This window comes from Callorhinchus milii, unplaced genomic scaffold (assembly GCF_018977255.1).
Source record: "Callorhinchus milii isolate IMCB2004 unplaced genomic scaffold, IMCB_Cmil_1.0 Scaffold80, whole genome shotgun sequence".
Classification (NCBI taxonomy): Eukaryota; Metazoa; Chordata; class Chondrichthyes; order Chimaeriformes; family Callorhinchidae; genus Callorhinchus; species Callorhinchus milii.
The window spans coordinates 160,220-180,304 of NW_024704821.1; the positions used below are offsets into that span (position 1 = coordinate 160,220).

The following is a 20,085-nucleotide window of genomic DNA, read 5'->3' on the forward strand; positions in this document are numbered from 1 at the left end:
ATGACCATATACCATAACAAAATTTATCACATTTTTTATCTCAGTGTGAACCACATGAGGGCGAAAGCTTCTGGTAGAGAAAGACAACACATCTAAAAAGTGACACAAATACTGTTCTTTGAGTAATCTAAATTTTGTGCCAATCATGATTTAGACAAGGTTTTTGCACGTCAGCTGAAGCAGCAATATGTATGTCAGGAAACTATGTCAACTGCAACAGGAAGCACCTGTCAGTGACATAAAGGAACGTGAAAAGGTATGTCAGTCGCAGCTCATGTTATATTATTTTTAGTGTGACATCTGCTGGTGGATTGCAGCTACAGCATGTGTACATTTGGAGACAGTTGATTGCAAATTATTTTCGGCCCGTCTTAACTTTCCCGCTATGAATGTCGCTACGTAGATGCAAGTTAATGTTTCTTATTGTTTCCTACTTGTTCAAATAGCAGAGAAGGACAATTCCAGTGTTGGTCTACCCGGATTGCAAAATATATGAAGATATTTCTGTGAAAATAACATGAACGTATTTAGCAATAATAATCGTTGCATTTATTATAGTGCCAAACCACATCGTCGAAAAGCCTCAAAGCGCTTTGCCGTGAATGGAACACACGTATCTCGCTTGCTTGCTGCTTGCGAGGTGTGTGCTATAACCACTGAGCTACAGGACTCCACATGGCAGTTTTTGTAGGGCGGAGCCGCTGATCTGTGCCTCTGTGGGGCTCAGTGCACAGTAATACCCCGCGGAGTCTGTATCTCTCACTTGGGATATATTTAATGGGACGGTTCTACGACTTTCATCCAGTTTCGTTGAGAAACGTTCTTTTGCAAAGTCTGCATGTTGCGGTTGGCCCCTGCGTATGTCCAAAGGATATATTCTGGAGCTTTGTTAGGATACTGACGGTACCAGAACAGATAGAGAGTGTTGCTTGTAGTTGTGTAATTACACTGGAGAGTAACATCCTCCTCTTCATTCACTGTCACTGTAGATTGGAGCTGTGTCACCGAATCACCTCTACAATATCCTGGGAAACAGATACAATGCAACAGCGTTCAATAAAATAATTATGATGACCGTGATAAAGCTTGCAACTCATATAGCGAATTATCACAGCTTGGAGATGGCCAAGCGCTTCACACAATGGTTATTAATTGTATTTTCCGGGCAAAGCACACCAGCGTATGCACAGTGCAGTAACGCACAAAATGTCCTGCATGACGCCCCCATATTATCACAGGTAACATTTTTTGAGGGATTAACACCACCATAAAAGGCATCTGCCCATTGACTTATACCTGGAATCCTACGTATTCATAGGAAAGCACTCGCGAGTGTGTGGAGTCTGGAAACTTGCTGAAGGTTTTGACCTGTTCCGTCCTGGAATCGAGTCCAGCTCCTCTCCCTTGCTAGACAAGTGATCTAACAACTGAAGTGTAGTACTCCACGACCACAAGTGTCCTGTACCGTATCGGTTATTTGGTGCAATAAAACATAAGTTTTGGATTTCATTTGCAGGAACCAGACTTAAGGGGTAAGTTTTCCGCTTACCTGACAAGGCAATGATGGCGGCTGCTACATACATATACATGGCCATATATATTTAATGACGAGACGCGTTGAGACTGCGTTGATTGAATATTTGGAGAATGTTGGCCTAAAGATTCCGTGAGTAGGGCTGAACAGGGAACAACAACACACAGAAGTTGTCATATATTGTGAGGGAGCAGGACTGAGTGTTATGTACAAGCCTTGTGTCTCTGTCATTCTGCGTCATCTTGTCTCGTCTGCCATTTCGCTCCTCCATTGGTTCTCTTCCATCGCTGACATATATTTGTTCAATCGGGTGTCTGAAACATGCAGCAAGTTACACCCATATTTATGTTCAGCGAAAACATATACATGAGTTCCACAAAGGTGTGCCATCTGTGGAGGCCTGAAGCTCACTGTTTAAAGCCCTCACCATACAAGACCTGCGTTCGATTCCAAGCAATCTGAAATGTTGGCCAGTTTCGCAACTCCCAACAAACAATTTTACCACAATTTTTTACAACTTTCATCAATAAGTAGGAAACTTCTTGTCAGTCGACTGTCGGTTACTTTGCTGGGGATAACAATCCCGTTTCGTATTTAAGATACACAGTGGCAACACTTTAAAGTAGACTGTGTGAAGCGCTTTAAGACATCTCAGAAGCGCGATAAGGTGCCGTTTAACGTTCATGGATTAATATTATATACAGTCAAAAAAGGGAGTAGGAGATATTAAGCGGTAGCCCCTGAGTGTGTGCAGACACAATGGCCTAATGTGTGGGTTTTACTCCCCAGTTAGTTGAAAATTCCTTTCCTGCCCCTTTCCGGTCCATACATCTGGGTTTCAGCCGTTTGGGTACAAAACACATGTTTTTTTATTTTCAAAAAATAATTCATGCCTAATTCATATCTACAATTTATTTGCGCTGTATTGTGTATTTCGCTGAATCACACTTAATATTTTAATATTTATTTTGGTAAACCTGGTGTCTGACACTGACACTTGTGGAATTCCAACACCATTCTTATGAGTATTCAAATAAACATAGAAATACAGCAATAATTCTTTCAGTTGATATCGCGCCTTGTCACATAATACAGACGTCCGAGAGCGTCTCACGTAATACATTGTATAGAAAATTTGTTGCATGGTTCGTGGAAGAAATGAGGCAGTAAAAACAACTTGGATATATATATATATGTATATATAGCGCCCTCCATGCAGAAAGTGTCTCAGAGCTTCACAGTAACGGATCCCGGGCCGAGTCAGGGGCAGGGGGAGGAAGGTGACTAAAGTCGCGGCCGAAAAGAAAGGTCTTCAGCAGAGACTTAACTTTAGGAAGAGAAGGGGCGAGGCGAAGGGCGGGAGGAAGTGAGTTACAGAGCCTCGGGGCATATTGGCGGAAGGCACGGCCGCCGATGGGTTGAACGGAGGAGTCGGGGGATGAGTAGGAGGACAGACCCGGTGGAACGAAGGCAACAGGAAGGGTTTTGAGGAGTAAGGAGTTCAGAGAGGTGGGTGCAGAGGGGTGGAGGGATTTGAAGAGAAGGCTGAGGCAGCCAATTTTACACAGCGGTGCCGCATAAGTAGTCATGAAATGCGTTTTAGTCCTTATAATTTAAAACAATATTTTAAGAGATATTACCCGAGTATCAATATCTACTTAAGCGGAGTTATGCGTGAAGAGAAAGCAAACTTTTCAAGGGTATAGCCCTCTACTGTCGGGTACTCGAACCCAGTTACTCTCGCTTGCAAGTCGAGTCCTCAAACTATTATACTACAGGATAGCACAATCCGGCAGATATGATATGAAAATTTCGTGATTAAGGAGGTTGAAGGAAACTCAGAGGCAGAGGATGCAGTACGTTTATAATGGTGAACAAAAGGGGAATTGCTGGATGATTTCCAGCTCACTGCAAGGTAAACCGAGGTATGTCTGTGAAGAAAGCATATTTGCTTAAAGTTACCCCCTTCATTGAAATCGATCCCACGACCCATCGCTTGCGAGTCGAGTGTTCTCAACAGTGATTTACACGTCTCCACAGTCCTGCAGCCATGACATGAACATCCCGACATTAATAAGGAAATTGAGGGAAACTAAGAGACAGTGAGCGCTGAGCAGTTATTGTGATGAACAAATTGCTGACTGATCACTGGAGGTTTGTGTACGGCCTCTCTATGTGATTGTCTCACTGTGTCTCCACTGCACACAAGTAGGTGGCGGCGTCTGTCACTTCTGTGCCTGTGATGCTCAGGTTACTGCGCTTCTCTCTATAGTTCATTGAAGCTGTGATCCTCTCCTTCTGTTGCTCTCCTGTCTGTCCTGTTACCAAGTGTTTGAGAGCCTGGTTCGGGTACTGTCTGTACCATTGTAAGCCCTGACCCTGTTCTGTTGTGGAACAGCTGATAAGCACTTGTTCATTCTCACCAACAGACACAGAGAGTGGCGACTGGGAGACTTTATCCTGTCCACTGACCCCTGGTAAATACAAGACAATCTGTTTAAGAAACTCACTCGTAAATTGTGGTGGAATTAAATACAATTACACACAACGAGAAAACGGGTCTTGTCTGAGAACCAAACTCACCCCAGAGCGAAAGGTCAGCTTTCAGGAGGATGATTATTAAAGAATAATAGCACATCATAGCCGATCTTTCTGCGACTTGATGAAGAAACGCAAGTTTCCTTAAAATACAGGCAGGTTTCCTTACTCCACAAGGATCTGTTTATCGAGAAGTAAGTAGGAATTAGGTTGTTAGTCGATTGGCGGTTTGATTTTCTGGGGAATGATAATCCCTGAAAAAAAATATTACACTCTATCGTCGGCTGTTTGAGAGACTCCGCTGTGCGCAATAGCAATACGTTTTCGTTTCTCGCCAATGCATTGCACAGTCGCTGAGCTTTACAGTATATTATGTGAAGCGCTTTGAGAGGCTTCAGTGACGAATTAAGGCGCGGAATCGAGTGTCAAGGATTATTGTTACATAGAGAGTCAAAATAAGGTAAGACGAGGTATTCAGTCGAAGCCCCTGAGTGTGTGCAGACGACTGGACAATGGCCAAATGTGTGTTGGCTTCACATCCCCGGGGGCGGGTGTCAATTTGATAACGAGGAGAAACGAGCCATTGAGAGGGTTCAAAGCGGAAAGGGGGAGCCACGTGAAGTCAGCAGTTTCTCAGAAGTCTCTGCCCCAATTAGTTGAAAGTTCTGCCCCTTTCCGCTCCAGGATTCTGGTTTACAGCCGTTTAGGTCGATTTTGTAGCTAAAATTTGTTGTACTCTACGGTTCATTTCACTGAATGATGCTTCATGTATTAACGTTCACGTTTGTAACCTGTGTGTCTGACACATGGAGATAAACTTCACTGTGATTTTGTGTATCCGAAACAAACTGCGACTTACAATTATCAGCTTATGTATTTCTATTGCGACGTATTACATCTTCTGGACGTCTCGAAGTGCTTCACGGTTATAATTTAGTATATAGTGACTGCGTTTTGTGGTGACGGAACTTGGCTGCCAGTTGCGCACAAGAATATCCCACAAAGATTGATTGATTGGGTGACCACATTATCTATCTTTAATTTGAAGGAATTGCTACACTTTCTTATAAGTTTTGATCCCGCCAATCGATGACCAACCAGTTTCCTACGTAATGCCAGGTAAATAGAATTATTGGGAGTAAGAAATATGCAGTGGTTGAAACACGGCAGCCAATTTCACACAACGGTGTCACGTAGACATGCGATCGATTAAGTATTCTTTTTCGATATTTTTTACGAATTATTATTCGCGGAACTGTGTTCTGCTAATCGACGTACAACCGAGTTAGTAATTATTGCAAGTCAAACAGTGGCACGTGCAGCAACGAAATTTATCCTCCGTTTTGCACAGCCTGGAATCGAACCCAGCCACTCGTTTGCAAGGCGATTGCTCCATCCAATGATCTACAGTATACCCAGAATGTTTTTGTACAGGTCCCTCTTAGACACACAGCACTGTGCTCACCGCACAGAAGTAAGTGGCGGTGTCTGATACTCTCACGTTTTGGATCGTTAGAGTGCAGTTTCCCTGCCTTGTATTAGCAAAAGCTCTTATCCTGTCCTTCACATTGATGTCGCTTTTTCCCAAAACCAAGAACCGGATGGAGCCGTTTCCATACTGTTTGTACCAGTGAAAGTAAGGTTTGTTTCCAGTGATGCTGCACTCCATAGATACGTTTCCATGTTCATTCTCTGTCATGGCCTCAGGTCTCTGTGACACATCGCTTTCAGCCAAAACACCTGGGAAATAGAAATGAAAATTCTTTGCAAGAAATTCCGAAAATATCTGCGAAGAAAATTTGAAATCACTTTGCAGGAAAACTAGAATATTTGCCCAAACTCCTGTGCTACTTACACAGTGGAAATATAACTAAATTCAAAATAATATATTTTGCATTGTAAATCTGCTTCATTCTCAACTCGTGTAGATTCAAGTGAACTTGTTTCGTTGACATGCAGTGAGAAATCGTTTAAGCGTAGCACCCGGTTTATAGACTTTTTATTATGTGAGAAGATGGCACTATCCTTTCTCTGTTTATTGCTGAAGGTGTATTGCGACTCCGCCTATCGTTTGTGCTCAGATTCCATTCGATTCGCTGTGGCAAACCACAGTAATATGTGAAAGAGACAATGTAAAGTGACACAGTTACAAATACTGAAGGAAAGGTACAAATAACAGTAATGATTTTTGATATTGACATAGAGCCTTTTCACGTCTTCGAGTCGTCTCGAATTCTTTCACAGATTATACTGTTTTGCCAATTGATTGTGTAATTTCAGGGTTTACAATTACGCCATCCAATAGCACACAGTAATGTCACACATACAGTCTAGGATGGAGTGACCAGTTTACCACTCTATTGAAAGTTTTATTACACCGGAAATCGATCCATCATCCGAGTAATAAATGGGTTCCTATTTACTGCGAGGTTAAACCGAGGCATGTGGCGTAAGGAAACTTGGCCAAAACTCCGCCCCGATGGGAATCGAAAACACGTCTCCTACTTGCGAGGAGACTGCTCTAACCACTCAGCTATAGGACCAAGATAGCTTTGGAAAGTGCCCAGATCTTGGTAACTTGGCGACTTGCAAGAATAATATATCAGGAACCTTGTCATTGAGAGAATTAGATCATACGATTCTCAGTGTCGTACAGATGCCAAGTTAAGGATAGTTTAGGATACAAGGAAGAAGATTTCCAATAATCGTGGGAGTTGGACAGTGAAAGATTCCTGAAGCACCCTAACATTGTGTAGACTGATCACCTACACTTTGTGATAAACTTTGATTCGAATAATCTACGTTTCGAATGCATCTGTTGTTCATAATGGAATGTGCAAACCAGTAAAAGGAAGAGGTTGGCAATCTTCTGAAAACGATTGGAAATAGGGTACAATAATATATGTTATTGAACCAATTTTTTGAACCATTGGTGTCTGTGGGAAACATCAGCGCACCAATGACACCCAGTGGTCATGCGTCGCAATAGAATTGTTCAGCTGAACCCAAAATAACAATTATGATAATACTAATGGTTGCATTTGATGCAACGCCTCATAATGCCGTTGGGACGTCAGAAAGAGTTTCGTAGGATATTGTGTGTGGTGTAATAATGTACAGCGTTTTTCGGGAGCGAAAAGTGGGGGTCTATTGCACACAATCAGTCAACGATTGTGTTACCAAATTGTTGTCATTATTTTTAAGGGATTATTACTCCTGGAAAAGCGATCCGAATGACAAACCGTGTGGCTGCAACTGCTAGGTAGGCAGAAGCATGTGTGTGGAGCAAACACATTTGCCCAAAGTTTCGTTCCACCCGGGAATCGATCCCAGAACTTCATGCTTGCAAACTGAATTGTCTTAAGTCTAAATAATACACCACACGACTTTCGACATGATTCCCTTTAACTGATTTCATCGATAACGTTTTAAGCGCTGCTTTGATTATAAACAAATCAGCAAATTTCGCCCTTGTGTCGCCAATCTGCTTGTGAAATTTTCTCTGTATTAAAATAAATACAAATGCAATGACTCCCACTCGCGGTTTCGCGATAAAACAAGCAGCTGGAGTTGTTGTACGGAGCCGCCATAGTACGGCAGCAATGTGGGCCTCTTGGCGCTGTAATATACGAACTGTCCCTGATCAGGACGGTTACAATACTCAGTTCGAAATATTCACTTGTTTTATTGACGGTGGAGTAGAATCAATTTGGGAAGTCAGAGCTCATATAATCCGTTCCTGAAATTGAGCGAAGTATGTAGACAGGAGCGTTCCTGGAAGCTTGTCTGTACCAGTAGAGGTAGGAGGTGTCATTGATTTTCTTTAAGCTGCAGGATAATTTCACATCATTTCGCTCTTCAACTGTTGTATCGCCTTTCTGTTGTTTCACCGTGTTTTGCAGACTGTTTCCTGTGATTCAAAAGAAAAGATAGTGGAACAGCAAGTTTGTCTTATGTGGAGCTCTGCAGTGTATTGGTGACAACATTCGCATCATAAGCAAGAGGATCTATACCAGGGCAGGACGAAAGCTTTCGAAATTATCCTTGCTCCATACGCCTCTGTTTATCAAGCAGAAAATCGGAACAACTTTGTTAGTCGATTGCAGTTTATCTTTTCCAGGGGTAATTAGTCCTTCAGTGTTAATTTGATAAAGACAAGTAATAATTTGGTTACTCAATCCATGAATATTCGGTCAAAACTGTTGTCCGCAATCGGCTCGAATATATGAAAAGGCACAATGTCTAATCAAACGATTATTAATGTTGTAATGTTGTAAAAGGTATAATAAGATATTAAAAAAAAGAAACTATACAAAAGACACTAACGGCAAAGTAAGCTGAGAGTGATTGAGAACACAGCACATGTCTCCCACATGAGCACCTGATCCCGTGTCTGACATTAACTCCCCAATGTGGACTGATGGGGCTTTTGGGCTCAGTAGCCACACAATTAATCCCCGCCCACAAAGGGCCCCGCCCACACAGCGACTGCCACGCCCACGGAGCTACGTCACTCAGTCACTGCCCCGCCCGCAGAGAGCCCCGCCCACACAGCCACTCCCACTCATACTGCTACGTCATCAGTCACTGCCCCGCCCGCACTGAGCCCCGCCCACGAAGCCTCTGCCAAGTCCATACTGCTACGTCATCAGTCACTGCCCCGCCCGCACTGAGCCGCATCGCCCAATCACTGCAGTTACATTCAGAGCTCCGCCCCCACAGCGTCCCGCCCCATCCACTCCCCTCACGCAAACACACACAGTGCCACACAATCAGGTCACTCAATCCACAACAATATGTGGGCCACGAGTTTGCAAAGTTTGCTACCAAGTTTCGCCCACACAATACAATCTAACAACCCAAGCAACCCCTTCCACACTCCACCCCACACCCCACACTCTCCCACACCCACAGTGCCGCAAAGTAAAGCAACTCAAACCACAACATTTTGTGGCATATTGCTGTACACAATTGGCATCAAACAATATAGTCACTCGACTTTTCAGCGTATTCTTTGAAGAGCTTTCAGACATCTCAATGACATAATATGGCAGTATATCAAATACAATGTTTGTCATTATTATCGTTATTATTACTGTGTTGAATAAGAAATGCCCTTACAATTGTGTTCATTAACCGTGCTAGAGAAATGATTTTATCAAATACAGCCTTGTTATTTGGTCAATACGCCACAAAACTCCTGCGGTTTAAAACTAGTTATTTCTCGAGCAGTGCAATGGCAGCTTTATAGTCCCTTCATACAAGCCGCCTGGACGTGGGATTAATATCAACTCGGCAGGACGAGATTCACCGACAATAAAGACAGCCAGGCCTGCTCTAGAATGTCAGCCCAGAAGAGAAGAAAATAATTCGATACATATTACACAGTGATCTTTTCAGTCGCATTTCAATGTGTCAGTTGCGTGGTGAAATATCAATGTTTTTATTATGAAGTAATACACCTATTAAATAGCTTAATGTTCACGTTTAATGTAGTTGCCTAACCAAACAGTGAGGAGTGAGACGTATATTATTTTCACACAGCAACTTGTTCCGATCTTGAACGCGTTGCCTGAAAGGGCGACTGAAGCCGTTACGGTTACAACTTTCAAGAGCGAATTGTTTTACCGTAGATAAAACTATTTATTATCGGCTGCTATTTGGGATGAAGGCAATAATATTCAACATGCGGCATAGAAATTGTTTCTTGATCAACCCAAGCCTTGTGTGAATACTTTAGGCAAGTATTTGGAAATTTCAGTTGAAGCAGCAATAGTGTGTATGAGTGAACACTGTCAACTGCAACAGGAAGCACCTGTTGCTGCTACAAAGGAAGTTAGTTACAGAAAGCAACGTGACAAGTTATGTTAATTGAAGCTCATCTTCCATGTGTTTGTTTAGTGCGCCATCTGCTGATGGATTGTAGCTACAGCACGTATACATTTGATGGGGTTTCACAGCATAATTGTTTTTGTTTTTGCACTGGAATTTGATATACTAGTCGCATTTCCCTGCTCGTTACTCCTATTTTCTGTTGTTCCCTGGAACATTCGTGTACAACGTCAGTCACATTCCTCAATTTGACCTTTCTCTGTGCAAACATTTGCTGCCTCACTTGCACCCCCATTTTAATTCAATTCCTTGCATTTTCAGTTCATCGCCAAAACGCTCCCCTAAGTGGAAAGCGCTAAATTGGAATACCAAGAGGCCATTCTGCTCCTTGACCCTTTTCCAACGTTATATTATATCATGGCTGATCTATCCCTCAGCTCATATTCCCGCCATTTCGCCCAAACGATTGAAATTCGGAGCAAAAATAAACGTATTGAACTACGTCTGGAAAACACGAATGGAACCAACATCCCTAACCTCGTTGTGGAAGTTTTGCAGATTTCCTTAAATTTTTCATAATTTTTTTTCTCATTTTCTCTGCTAACTGGACTGGCTCTAATGCACTCTTATTCAACATTCCTCCACCAACCAGAATAAGCAGTTTCTCTATACATGGAGGAAATAGTTTTTGTGTAAACTGTATAAATGGGACATGTTTATTTTGATGTTTTCTTGCGTAATAAAGCAGCATAGAAAGAAACTTGCAAATAACAGCGTTCCCCAGAGCTAAGCCATTTTGAATTATTACTTGGATGATAACATGACTACAGTTAATAACAATGATAGCAATAAAAGTTGCATTTGATATAACGACATATCACATTTTCGAGACGCCTCACAGTGCTTCATATAATATACCGTAAATGAATTGACTGTATATTGTGAGTGCAAAGCACTGCAGCAAACTGTACACAGCGCTACCCCAGTGGACGAAGTGCCCAATTTATTATCAACACTAATATTCCGAAGGAATTGTTATCTCAGGAAAATCGAAACACCAATCTATTAACAACCTGCATCCAACTTACTGTTGGTAACCAGAGACGTGTGTGTGTGGAATAAGGAAAGTTGCACAATGTTTCGTTCTGCTGGGAATTGAACCAAAGTCTCTCGCTTGTGAGGCGAGTGCTATAACCATTGAGCTGCAGGACCCCACAGGGCAGTTTTTGTAGTGCGGAACCGCTGATGTGCGCCTCTGTGGGGCTCAGTGCACAGTAATACCCCGCGGAGTCCGTAATTCTCACTTGCAATATATTTAATGGGACGGTTCTCTCCGCTTGAGACACACTCGCTGAGAAGCGTTGTTTTGCAAATTCCGCGTGGTCCTTGTTCCTGTTTTTGGTGGATGTTCTGAGGATATATTCTGGAGCTTTGTTGGTTAAGTGACGGTACCAGAACAGATAGTCAGAGCCGGTGTTTGCACCTGTATAATTACACTGCAGAGAAACATCCTCCCCTTCAGTCACTGTCACAATAGTTTGGAGCTGTGTTACACCATCTCCTCCACAACGTCCTGGGAACCAGAAGTAGAATGATAACAGTAATAATAGCTGTTCTTATATTTGATACAGAGCTTTTTCATGTCGTTAACTTATCACCAAACATTTCACAGAGTATACTGTCTCTGTGCATTTTGGGCGCGAAACTTGTGACCGCATTGCTATTAGTAATTGTTTTTTTAAAGGATTATCAGTCCCGAAATGCGATCCATCGATCGGCAAAATAAATGTCACCTATTTACTGCTTGGTAAAGAGTTACATGTGAGTAGATTAAAGAAACTTGACTAACGTTTCACTGTGTCTCAACGGGGAACTGATCACAGTTCCTCTCACTTGCGAGGCCGATTCGCTGTCCAATAAGGTACAGAACCTTATGTATCATTTCACCTGTTAGTTATTTTGTGCAATAAAACATATGCATTGCATAATACGGTCAGGAACCAGAATGATAGAGCGAGTTTATCGCTTACCTGACAAGGTAATGATCACTGCTACCACATAGATATACATCGCCATATGTGCTTAACGGCGCGGGGCGTTGAGAGAGCGTTGATGGTGTAGTTGGAGAATGGTTCCTGGGAGGCTATAAGATACCCTGAGGAGCGCTAAACAGGAAACAACATACAGAAGTTAATATATACTGTGAGGGAGCATGTCTGAGGGTTATGTACAATCCTTGTCTCTGTCACTGTGCGTCATTTTCTCTGCTCTGCCATCTCGCTCCTCCATTGGTTCTCTTTCATCACTGAGATGTCTTCGTTCAGGCGGGTGTCTGACACCTGCAGCAAGTTACACACATATTTCAGTTCATCCAAAACAATTGCATGTGTTCCACATCTCTGTGCCATCTGTGCATGACAATGTGCCTGTGGAAAGGAACATGCTTTCTTCTTGGAAGGACATATCCAGATTAAGTATCTTCGCAGATCCCTAGGCAAAGACCGTCAAGGGTCTTGGGCATGTTTCCTTACTCCATACGCCTTATTATATTCCCTCCAAAACAATAATAAATAGATCATTTCAACGACTGTTTGTGGGTCACTGCTGTGCGCAATTGGCTACCGCGTTTGGCTTACAAATATACGGTTAATTCACATTACTGTATAATCTGTGAAGCGCTTTGAGAAATTTAGAAGACGTGAAAAGCGCTATATCACAAGCAACGATTATTTATTATTATTAGAAGCAATAACACACTGATTCTGATTTAAGTACTTTAAATTTTCTTTTCTTGTTAATATCTAGGATTGGTATGCCACCTGTCTCGTTGCAGGAATAACATACTGGTATCTCCAGAAGCTGCAACATGTAAAGATTTCTGTTTATATAATAGCAATCCTTGACTTCGATATAGCACCTAATCCTGCATTCGAGATGTGTCGATGATCTTAAAAGGATATAATAATCATTATGATAATCATTGCGTTTAATATATAACCTGATCACGTGATCGAGACGTCTCAAATCGCCTCACACGATATCACGTAATATGAATTGGTTCGATGTTTGTTGGGCGCAGTGTGGCGGCAAACTTACCCCGAATTAAGAGGCAGAAACTAAGAGGCAGTGTGTGCTGAGCAGTTACTGTGATGAACAAGAGGGGAATTGCCGGCTGATCACTGGAGGTTTGTGTACGGCCTCTCTGTGTGATTGTCTCACTGTGTCTCCAGTGCACACAAGTAAGTGGCGGCGTCTGTCACTTCTGTGCCTGTGATGCTCAGATTACTGCCCTTCTCTCTATAGTTCATTGTAGCTGTGATCCTCTCCTTCTGCTGCTCTCCTGTCTGTCCTGTTACCAAGTGTTTGAGGGTCTGGTTCGGATACTGTCTGTACCATTGTAATACCTGCGATTCTGTTGTGGAACAGCTAATAATTACTTGTTCCTTCTCCCCAGCAGTCACAGGGAGTGGCGACTGGGAGACTGTATCCTGACCACTGACATCTGGTAAACACAAAACAATTTGTTTGTGAAATTCACCCATTAATTTAAGTAGAACTACATACAATTTCTCGAAAGCACACTCACCCCAGAGGGTCACGGCAGCTATCAGGAGCAGGAATGCTAAAGTGTAAATCGCACTTCATAACGAATCTTTCAGCGATTTGATGAACAAATGCAAGTTTCCTTTGAAACATTCATCAAAGTTTCTCACTCCATACGCCTCTGTTCACGGAACACGGAGTAGGAATCCGATAGTCAATTGGCGAATCGCTTTCAAAGGATAATTATCCCTAAAAAAATGGGACTCGAACCGCGACTGTTTGATTGTCTCTGTTTTGTTCAATCGTTGCTATAATTTCGACCATACAATACGCAGTCACTACACTTTACAGTTTATCATGTGAAGCGCTTCCACATGTCTCAGAGATGATTTAAGGCTCTGTATAAAGCATCAAGTATTGTTATGATAGTCACAAGAAGGCAGGACGATGTATTCAGTCGAAGACCCTGAGTGTTTGCGGGCGACTACTCTATGTGTTGGCATCAAGTTCCCGGGGGCAGGTGTCAAGTTGATGATAAGTTGAAAGGAGCCATTGCGAGGGTTCAAAGTGAAAGAGGAGGAATCACGTAATATCAGCAGTTGCTCAGATGTCTCTGCCCCAATTAGTTGAAAATTTCCTTCCGGTCCATTTCCGCTCTATGCATCTGGGTTTCAGAAGTTTGGGTGCAAGACACAATTATTTCTGGCATAATTCATTACTACAAATTATTCTTCTCTGCTCTTTATTTCGCCGAATGACGCTTCATATATTAACATTTATTGTTTTTAATCTGGTGTGTGAAATATATGGATACCCATCACCATCATTATGAATATATATATTATATATATTATATTATATGGGCGAAACACAGCAACAAATTGCACGCATCAGTGTCACACAGACTGTGGTGGACAGAGTGACAATGTCTTCAAAAAAATCTAATTTTTATATTTTTTCATTATTAATTTCCATGCGTCCACGCTACACCTGGAACTTTTCCATATATTGGAGAGGAATGCGTTCTCTCTCTCTCTCTCTCTCTCTCTCTCTCTCTCTCTCTCTGTCTCTCTCTCTCGCTCCCCCCCTCTCTCTCTCTCCCTCTCTCTGTGTGTCTTTCTGTGTCTCTCTCTTTCTCACTCTCGATCTTTCTCTCTAACATTACCAATTCTGTTTACTGAGATACGGAGAGTATTAATAATAATCATGATCCTCACCCTTGACATGGGCCGTAATATGTCTTGAAGACATCTCAAAATGATTTTCAGATTACACAGTGAAGAGAATATGTCAAATGAATTTTTGGAATAGGCAAATCTAGGAACGTCAGAGTCTGGAAATTAAATCTCTTGGAAATTAAATCACTAAAACGCGAATTAATTTCCAACGTCTTATCACGTGCTGGAGAAGTCTCAAAGCATTTTGCTGAGCATAACTGTGAGGCAATTTACGCAATGTTTTATTTGAGAAACGCGGCAGCCATTTCTGTATAGCAGTGACCCAAAAATATTCGCATGTTGACGGAATAAAAAAAATTCTTTGTGAAGGGAATATTACCCAGGAATAATGCGATCCACCAATCGACTAACGGTTCCTATTTACTCCTCGGTAAACATTGGTGACTATGTGGAGCAAGGAAAATTGCCTAAGTTCATGAGTGTCTGCAGAGTTTTTGTACGGGGAATCTGCCTTCCTGTAACAGTGTGGGATCCAGGGCTCAGTAATACACAGCGCTGTCACCCACAACAGCACTAAGTATCTGCAGGTTAATTACTTTTTTCTCCTTGATCAGCTCGGCAGTGAAACGGTCAGGAGGATTGTCTACCTTTCCAGAGGAATATATCCTGAACAGGTACTGAGGAGCTCCATCTGGATTTTGCCTGTACCAGAAGGCAGCGTTTATTGTGGAATAACTGCAGTTCATTGTCACGTTTTCTCCTTCAAAATTTGTTATCTCGGGAGGATATTGGGTTACCACATCTTGCCCGTAGACTTCTGAAAGTACAAAAAAAACACATTTTGCTGAGCAGCGTTCAGTGGAGATTTGCAATCTGATTATCATAATAATAATTTCATTTTCTATAATTGGTTACCACACGTTTTGGGCGTCTCAAAGCGCACACAGAATACATTATTGTGAGAATTGACTCCATATTTTGAGGGAGAAAAGTTGCAGCCAATTAAGCGCTGCGTTGTCGCCCAAACCGTCATGGAATGATTAACGAAATTATTACAGACTGACTTATCCTTTAATATATTGTTACTCTCGGATAGCTATCCCTGAAACAATTATCAACCGGGTTCCTACTTACTGCCGATAATCACAGGCTTGAGGTGTAAGCAAATTTGCTGGAAGTTTCACGTTGCCCGGGAATCGAACACAGGTTCTCTCGCTTGTGAGGTGAGTGCTCTCAACACTAAGCTTCTGATCAAGTATAATGTAAAGTTCATGCCCTGGGTATGTCCACACATACTTACCGGCTATTGTGAGGATTGCTATCAGTAACTGGCAGAGAGCTGTCATGTTGGCTGCTGAGGTGTGGACAGATAATGGAATCTCTTCCTTTGTATATCGCTGTGTTGCTGCGTCAGTGACAAGTTGTGAGGAAGCGGCTGATCTGATGTGTTCAGTGGTTTATTACCTCCAATTGTAGGCGTTTCCCATTCACCAGAGGTTCTTAAATTTGATCTTCTGGCGATTGGTAGCCAATGGGCCTGCGATTGGATGGGAGCATCGACTCGCCTTTCACCCACAAAGAATGTAATTTACGTTATATTCTGTGATGCTATTTGAGACGTCTCGAATACTAACGAGTATTTGATCTTCGAGTATGGGACGTCCTCCTGACGTGAAAGGCGCTCTATAAATGGAATCTTCTTGTTGTTGTTGTTGTTGTTGTTGATGGTAGTACCTATTCTGAGTCAGAATGTTGTTGGTTCAAGAGACAAGTCGGCACTTTGAGTTCACAGTCTCGACTGAAAGTCAAATAGAGGACTATGTGTGGGGTATGTTGTCCTCAAAACTCAGATGAAACCGATCATTGACGTTGTGAATATTCGTGGGGAAATTAATGTTTGAATATTGCTTCATAATTTGGCTCACAATGTGCAGTCAATGCTTTTTACATAAATGCGATTTAAAGTTTTGGATCCGCCTCCAACGTGAAAAGAGCTGTATCAAAGGCAAGGATTATTGTTATTATTTTTATTGTTATTGATGGCCAAACCTTCTTGTCATTGCATCAAAATAAGGAATCTGCAAACTAAGATACCTAAACCATGTTAAACAAAGTCAGCTTTAATCTTCTTCTGCATTGAAATTGTTGTTTCGGATGTACGTCTACTTATTTAAACAGCACAGATGGACATGCACACGTGGCGAGACTCCCAAGGAAGCAAGAAGTTTGAAGTTATTTATGTGAATATAGCATTATTATATTCAATAATGATAAAAATATTCATTGCATTAATTCACTTGGTATAGCGCCATATCTCGTATTCGAGACACTTCAAATCGCTTCACAGAATAGACTGTACACTAGTTGACTGCATATTGTGTGGGTGAAACGCGGCAGTCAATTGCTCACATCAGTGTCCCACTGGATTGAGTGAACACTTCAGTAATAATATTATTGTTTTGAAGAAATTATTACCGCTGGGAAATCGATTCGCCAATCGAATAACAACCGGGTTCCTTCTTTTACTGCTCGTTGAACAGAGTTGTTCGTGGAATAAGGAAACGTGCACAAAGCGAGGCGAATCCTCTCTCTACTGAGCTACAGGACTCCACATGACAGTTTTTGTAGGGAGGAATCGCTGATCTGTGCCTCTGTGGGGCTCAGTGCACAGTAATACACCGCGGAGTCTGCAACTCTCACTTGTAATATATTCATGTGAACGGTTGTCTCCGCTTGAGACACGTTCGTTGAGAAACGTTCTTTTGCAAAGTCTGCATGTTGCTGCTTGTTATTCCTGATGTAGGTATTAAGGACATATTCTGGAGCTTTGTTGGGGTAGTGTCTGTACCAGAACAGATATGGATTATCGTTGTTTGTAGCTGTATAATTGCACTGCAGATAAACAGTCTCCCCTTCATTCACTGTCACAGTAGATTGGAGCTGTGTCACAGAGTCTCCTCCACAATGTCCTGGGAACAAGACAAAAATCAGCGTTCAATACAGTCACAACATTAATAATAATATTATTGATGCAGCGACTGATCATGTCTTCGTAACATCTCAAAGTACTTCACAGAAAACACTTTAACTGTATTTCTTCGGCCAATGCAGCTCCCAGTTATGCAGCAGCCCACAAACAGTCGTGGTTTGATTGAACGAATCGTGAACAAAATCGTAGGGATTTTCCTACCATGAAAATCCATTCGCAAATTCACTTACAACGGATTCCTACAGCTATTGAAACAGAGTCGTGTGCTCGTAGTAACGAAGTTCACCTCAGGTTTCTCCCTGCCCAGGCATCAAACCCAGGTCCTCTCTGTTGCGATGCGAGTGCTATATCAACTGAGCTACAGGACTCTATAACGCCAAAATTCCTGTAGCGTTTTGCTTATCTAATGCAAGAAAATAGGCATTGGACAATATCTTCGGGATAGAGACTTCTTGAGCGAGTTGATGGCTTACCTGACAAGATAACGATGGCGGCTGCCACATAGATATACATTGTCATATGTATTTAATGGCAACGGGCGTTGACAGTGCGTTGATCCTGTAGTTGGAGAATGTTGGGTGAGAGGAAGTACGATACAGTGATGAGCTGAATAAGAAATCATTCGCAGAAGTTGCCATATGCCGTGAAGGAGCAGGTCTGAGGGTTACGTACTAAACTTGTGTCTCTCTCGTTGCTCGTCATCTTCTCTGCTCTGCCATCTCGCTCCTCCATTGGTTCTCTTCCATCACTGACATGTCTCTGTAGGTCCGGGTGTCTGACACATGGAGCGAGTTACTCCCTCCTTAAACTCCTCCAATGCCTGTACATGAGTTCCACTTAAGTGTTCCCTTGAAGGACTCATCCTGATCAGTTAACTTTTCATGTCACGAGGCGGAGACTGGCCAAGAAACTAGACTCGGGGCAGGTAAATCTCTGTTGGGCGACACTCTGATCATGTACTTATTAATTGTCTTTTATTACTCAGGTCCACGCTTGTTATGCCAACTATCCGATGGCAGGACAATCCCTCCTCGCCCTCCCCCCCAGTCCCCAATCCCCGCCTTTCACAAACAGCAGATTTTCACATCTCTGCTTCTATAGTGACAGTAATCAATGCATTTGATATAGTTCCTGATCACGTTACTGTGACCTCTCATTGCGCTTCTCAGTTTGTGCATTAAACTGTAGTGACTGTTATGTGGACTAAACGCGGCAGCCCATGTGCACGCAAGTTGTCTCACAAACAGTGCTGGATGTGGTGAGCACATTTGAAAAACAAGTCCTGTGAACAACCTCTCAAAAGTTTATCGCTGAAACCGCGACTGTTGCGTGAAATTGGTTCCCGAGTTTCGCCCATAAAATTCACAGTCACGACACATTATACTGCATTCTCTGCAGTGCTGTGAGGCATCGCGGAGACGAGATGAAGCGCTGTATCAAATGTCAAGATTTATTGTGATATAGATGGTTAAAACGAGGTCGGATGTTGTATTAAGTGGAAGCCCCTGAGTGTGTGCAGACGGCTGGAAACTTTCTGCCAGTTACTGTGTTGTACGATTTATTTCGCGGAATGATCCTTCATACATCATCATATAGTTTTGTTAAACTGGTGTCTGACATATGTGGAAACCATTTCCATGCATATGGTTATCTAAACCAACCTTTGGGTTATCATAAAAGCGCTTGTAATTAACATAACGATTTATCACTTGTACGAGTCGACTGTACGGTCTTCACAGGGTACCGTGTAAAGTGCATCGACAGTGTATTTTGTGGGCAACACCTGGCAGCCAAGTGGATACTGCAGCGTCTCTCAAACAATCTTTGATCGAGTGATCCATTTTGTTGATGGATTATTACACCCGAAAAAGCGATCATTCAAACTACTATCAAACGGGTTCCTATTTCCGGCTCAGTAAACCATTAAACATAATAAGGAACTTTGCATTTAACATAGCGCTTCATCACCTATTCGATGACACATAGCATTTGGTAGGTTGTACGGTGAAGTAAATTGACTGTTTATGTTATGGCCGAAATGTCGCAGTCGTTTGCGCGCAGCAGTGTCCCACAACAGTTGGGGATTGAAATTTTTTCTCTATTTATAGGAGTTATCACCATCGGAAAAGCGATCGGTCAATCAATTAACAACCATATTCCGACTTACTGCTGGATATACAGACGCATGTGGAGTAACGAAACTTGGCCAACATTTTGCACTGCCCGATATTGAACCCAATTATTTCGCTTGCGAAGCGAGTGCTCTAACCATTGAGTTGCAGTAAAACCAACAAGTTTTTGTACAGGTACCTCTTGGACACACAGCACTGTGCCTTCCGCACAGAAATAAGTGGCGGTGTCTCTCACCCGAAGGTTTTGGATTGTTAGAGTGCAGTTTCTCTGTCTTGTATTAGCCAAAGCGCTTATCCTGTCCTTCATGTTGAAGTCTTTTGTTCCCAAAACCAAGAACA

At 42.3% G+C, this 20,085-nt stretch overlaps 3 gene segments (V, D, J or C); all 3 read right to left on the reverse strand.

Moving 5' to 3' along the window:
• Positions 1 to 3,718: 3,718 nt before the first annotated feature.
• LOC103190554 lies at positions 3,719 to 11,974 on the reverse strand. The segment is given in 2 exon segments: positions 3,719 to 4,008; positions 11,935 to 11,974. Coding segments are annotated over 2 exon segments (330 nt in total).
• A 3,190-nt stretch (positions 11,975 to 15,164) lies between these two features.
• On the reverse strand, positions 15,165 to 15,971 carry LOC103190553. The segment is given in 2 exon segments: positions 15,165 to 15,442; positions 15,926 to 15,971. Coding segments are annotated over 2 exon segments (324 nt in total).
• Positions 15,972 to 17,223: 1,252 nt separating this feature from the next.
• LOC103190552 lies at positions 17,224 to 18,127 on the reverse strand. The segment is given in 2 exon segments: positions 17,224 to 17,594; positions 18,088 to 18,127. Coding segments are annotated over 2 exon segments (411 nt in total).
• Positions 18,128 to 20,085: the final 1,958 nt, after the last annotated feature.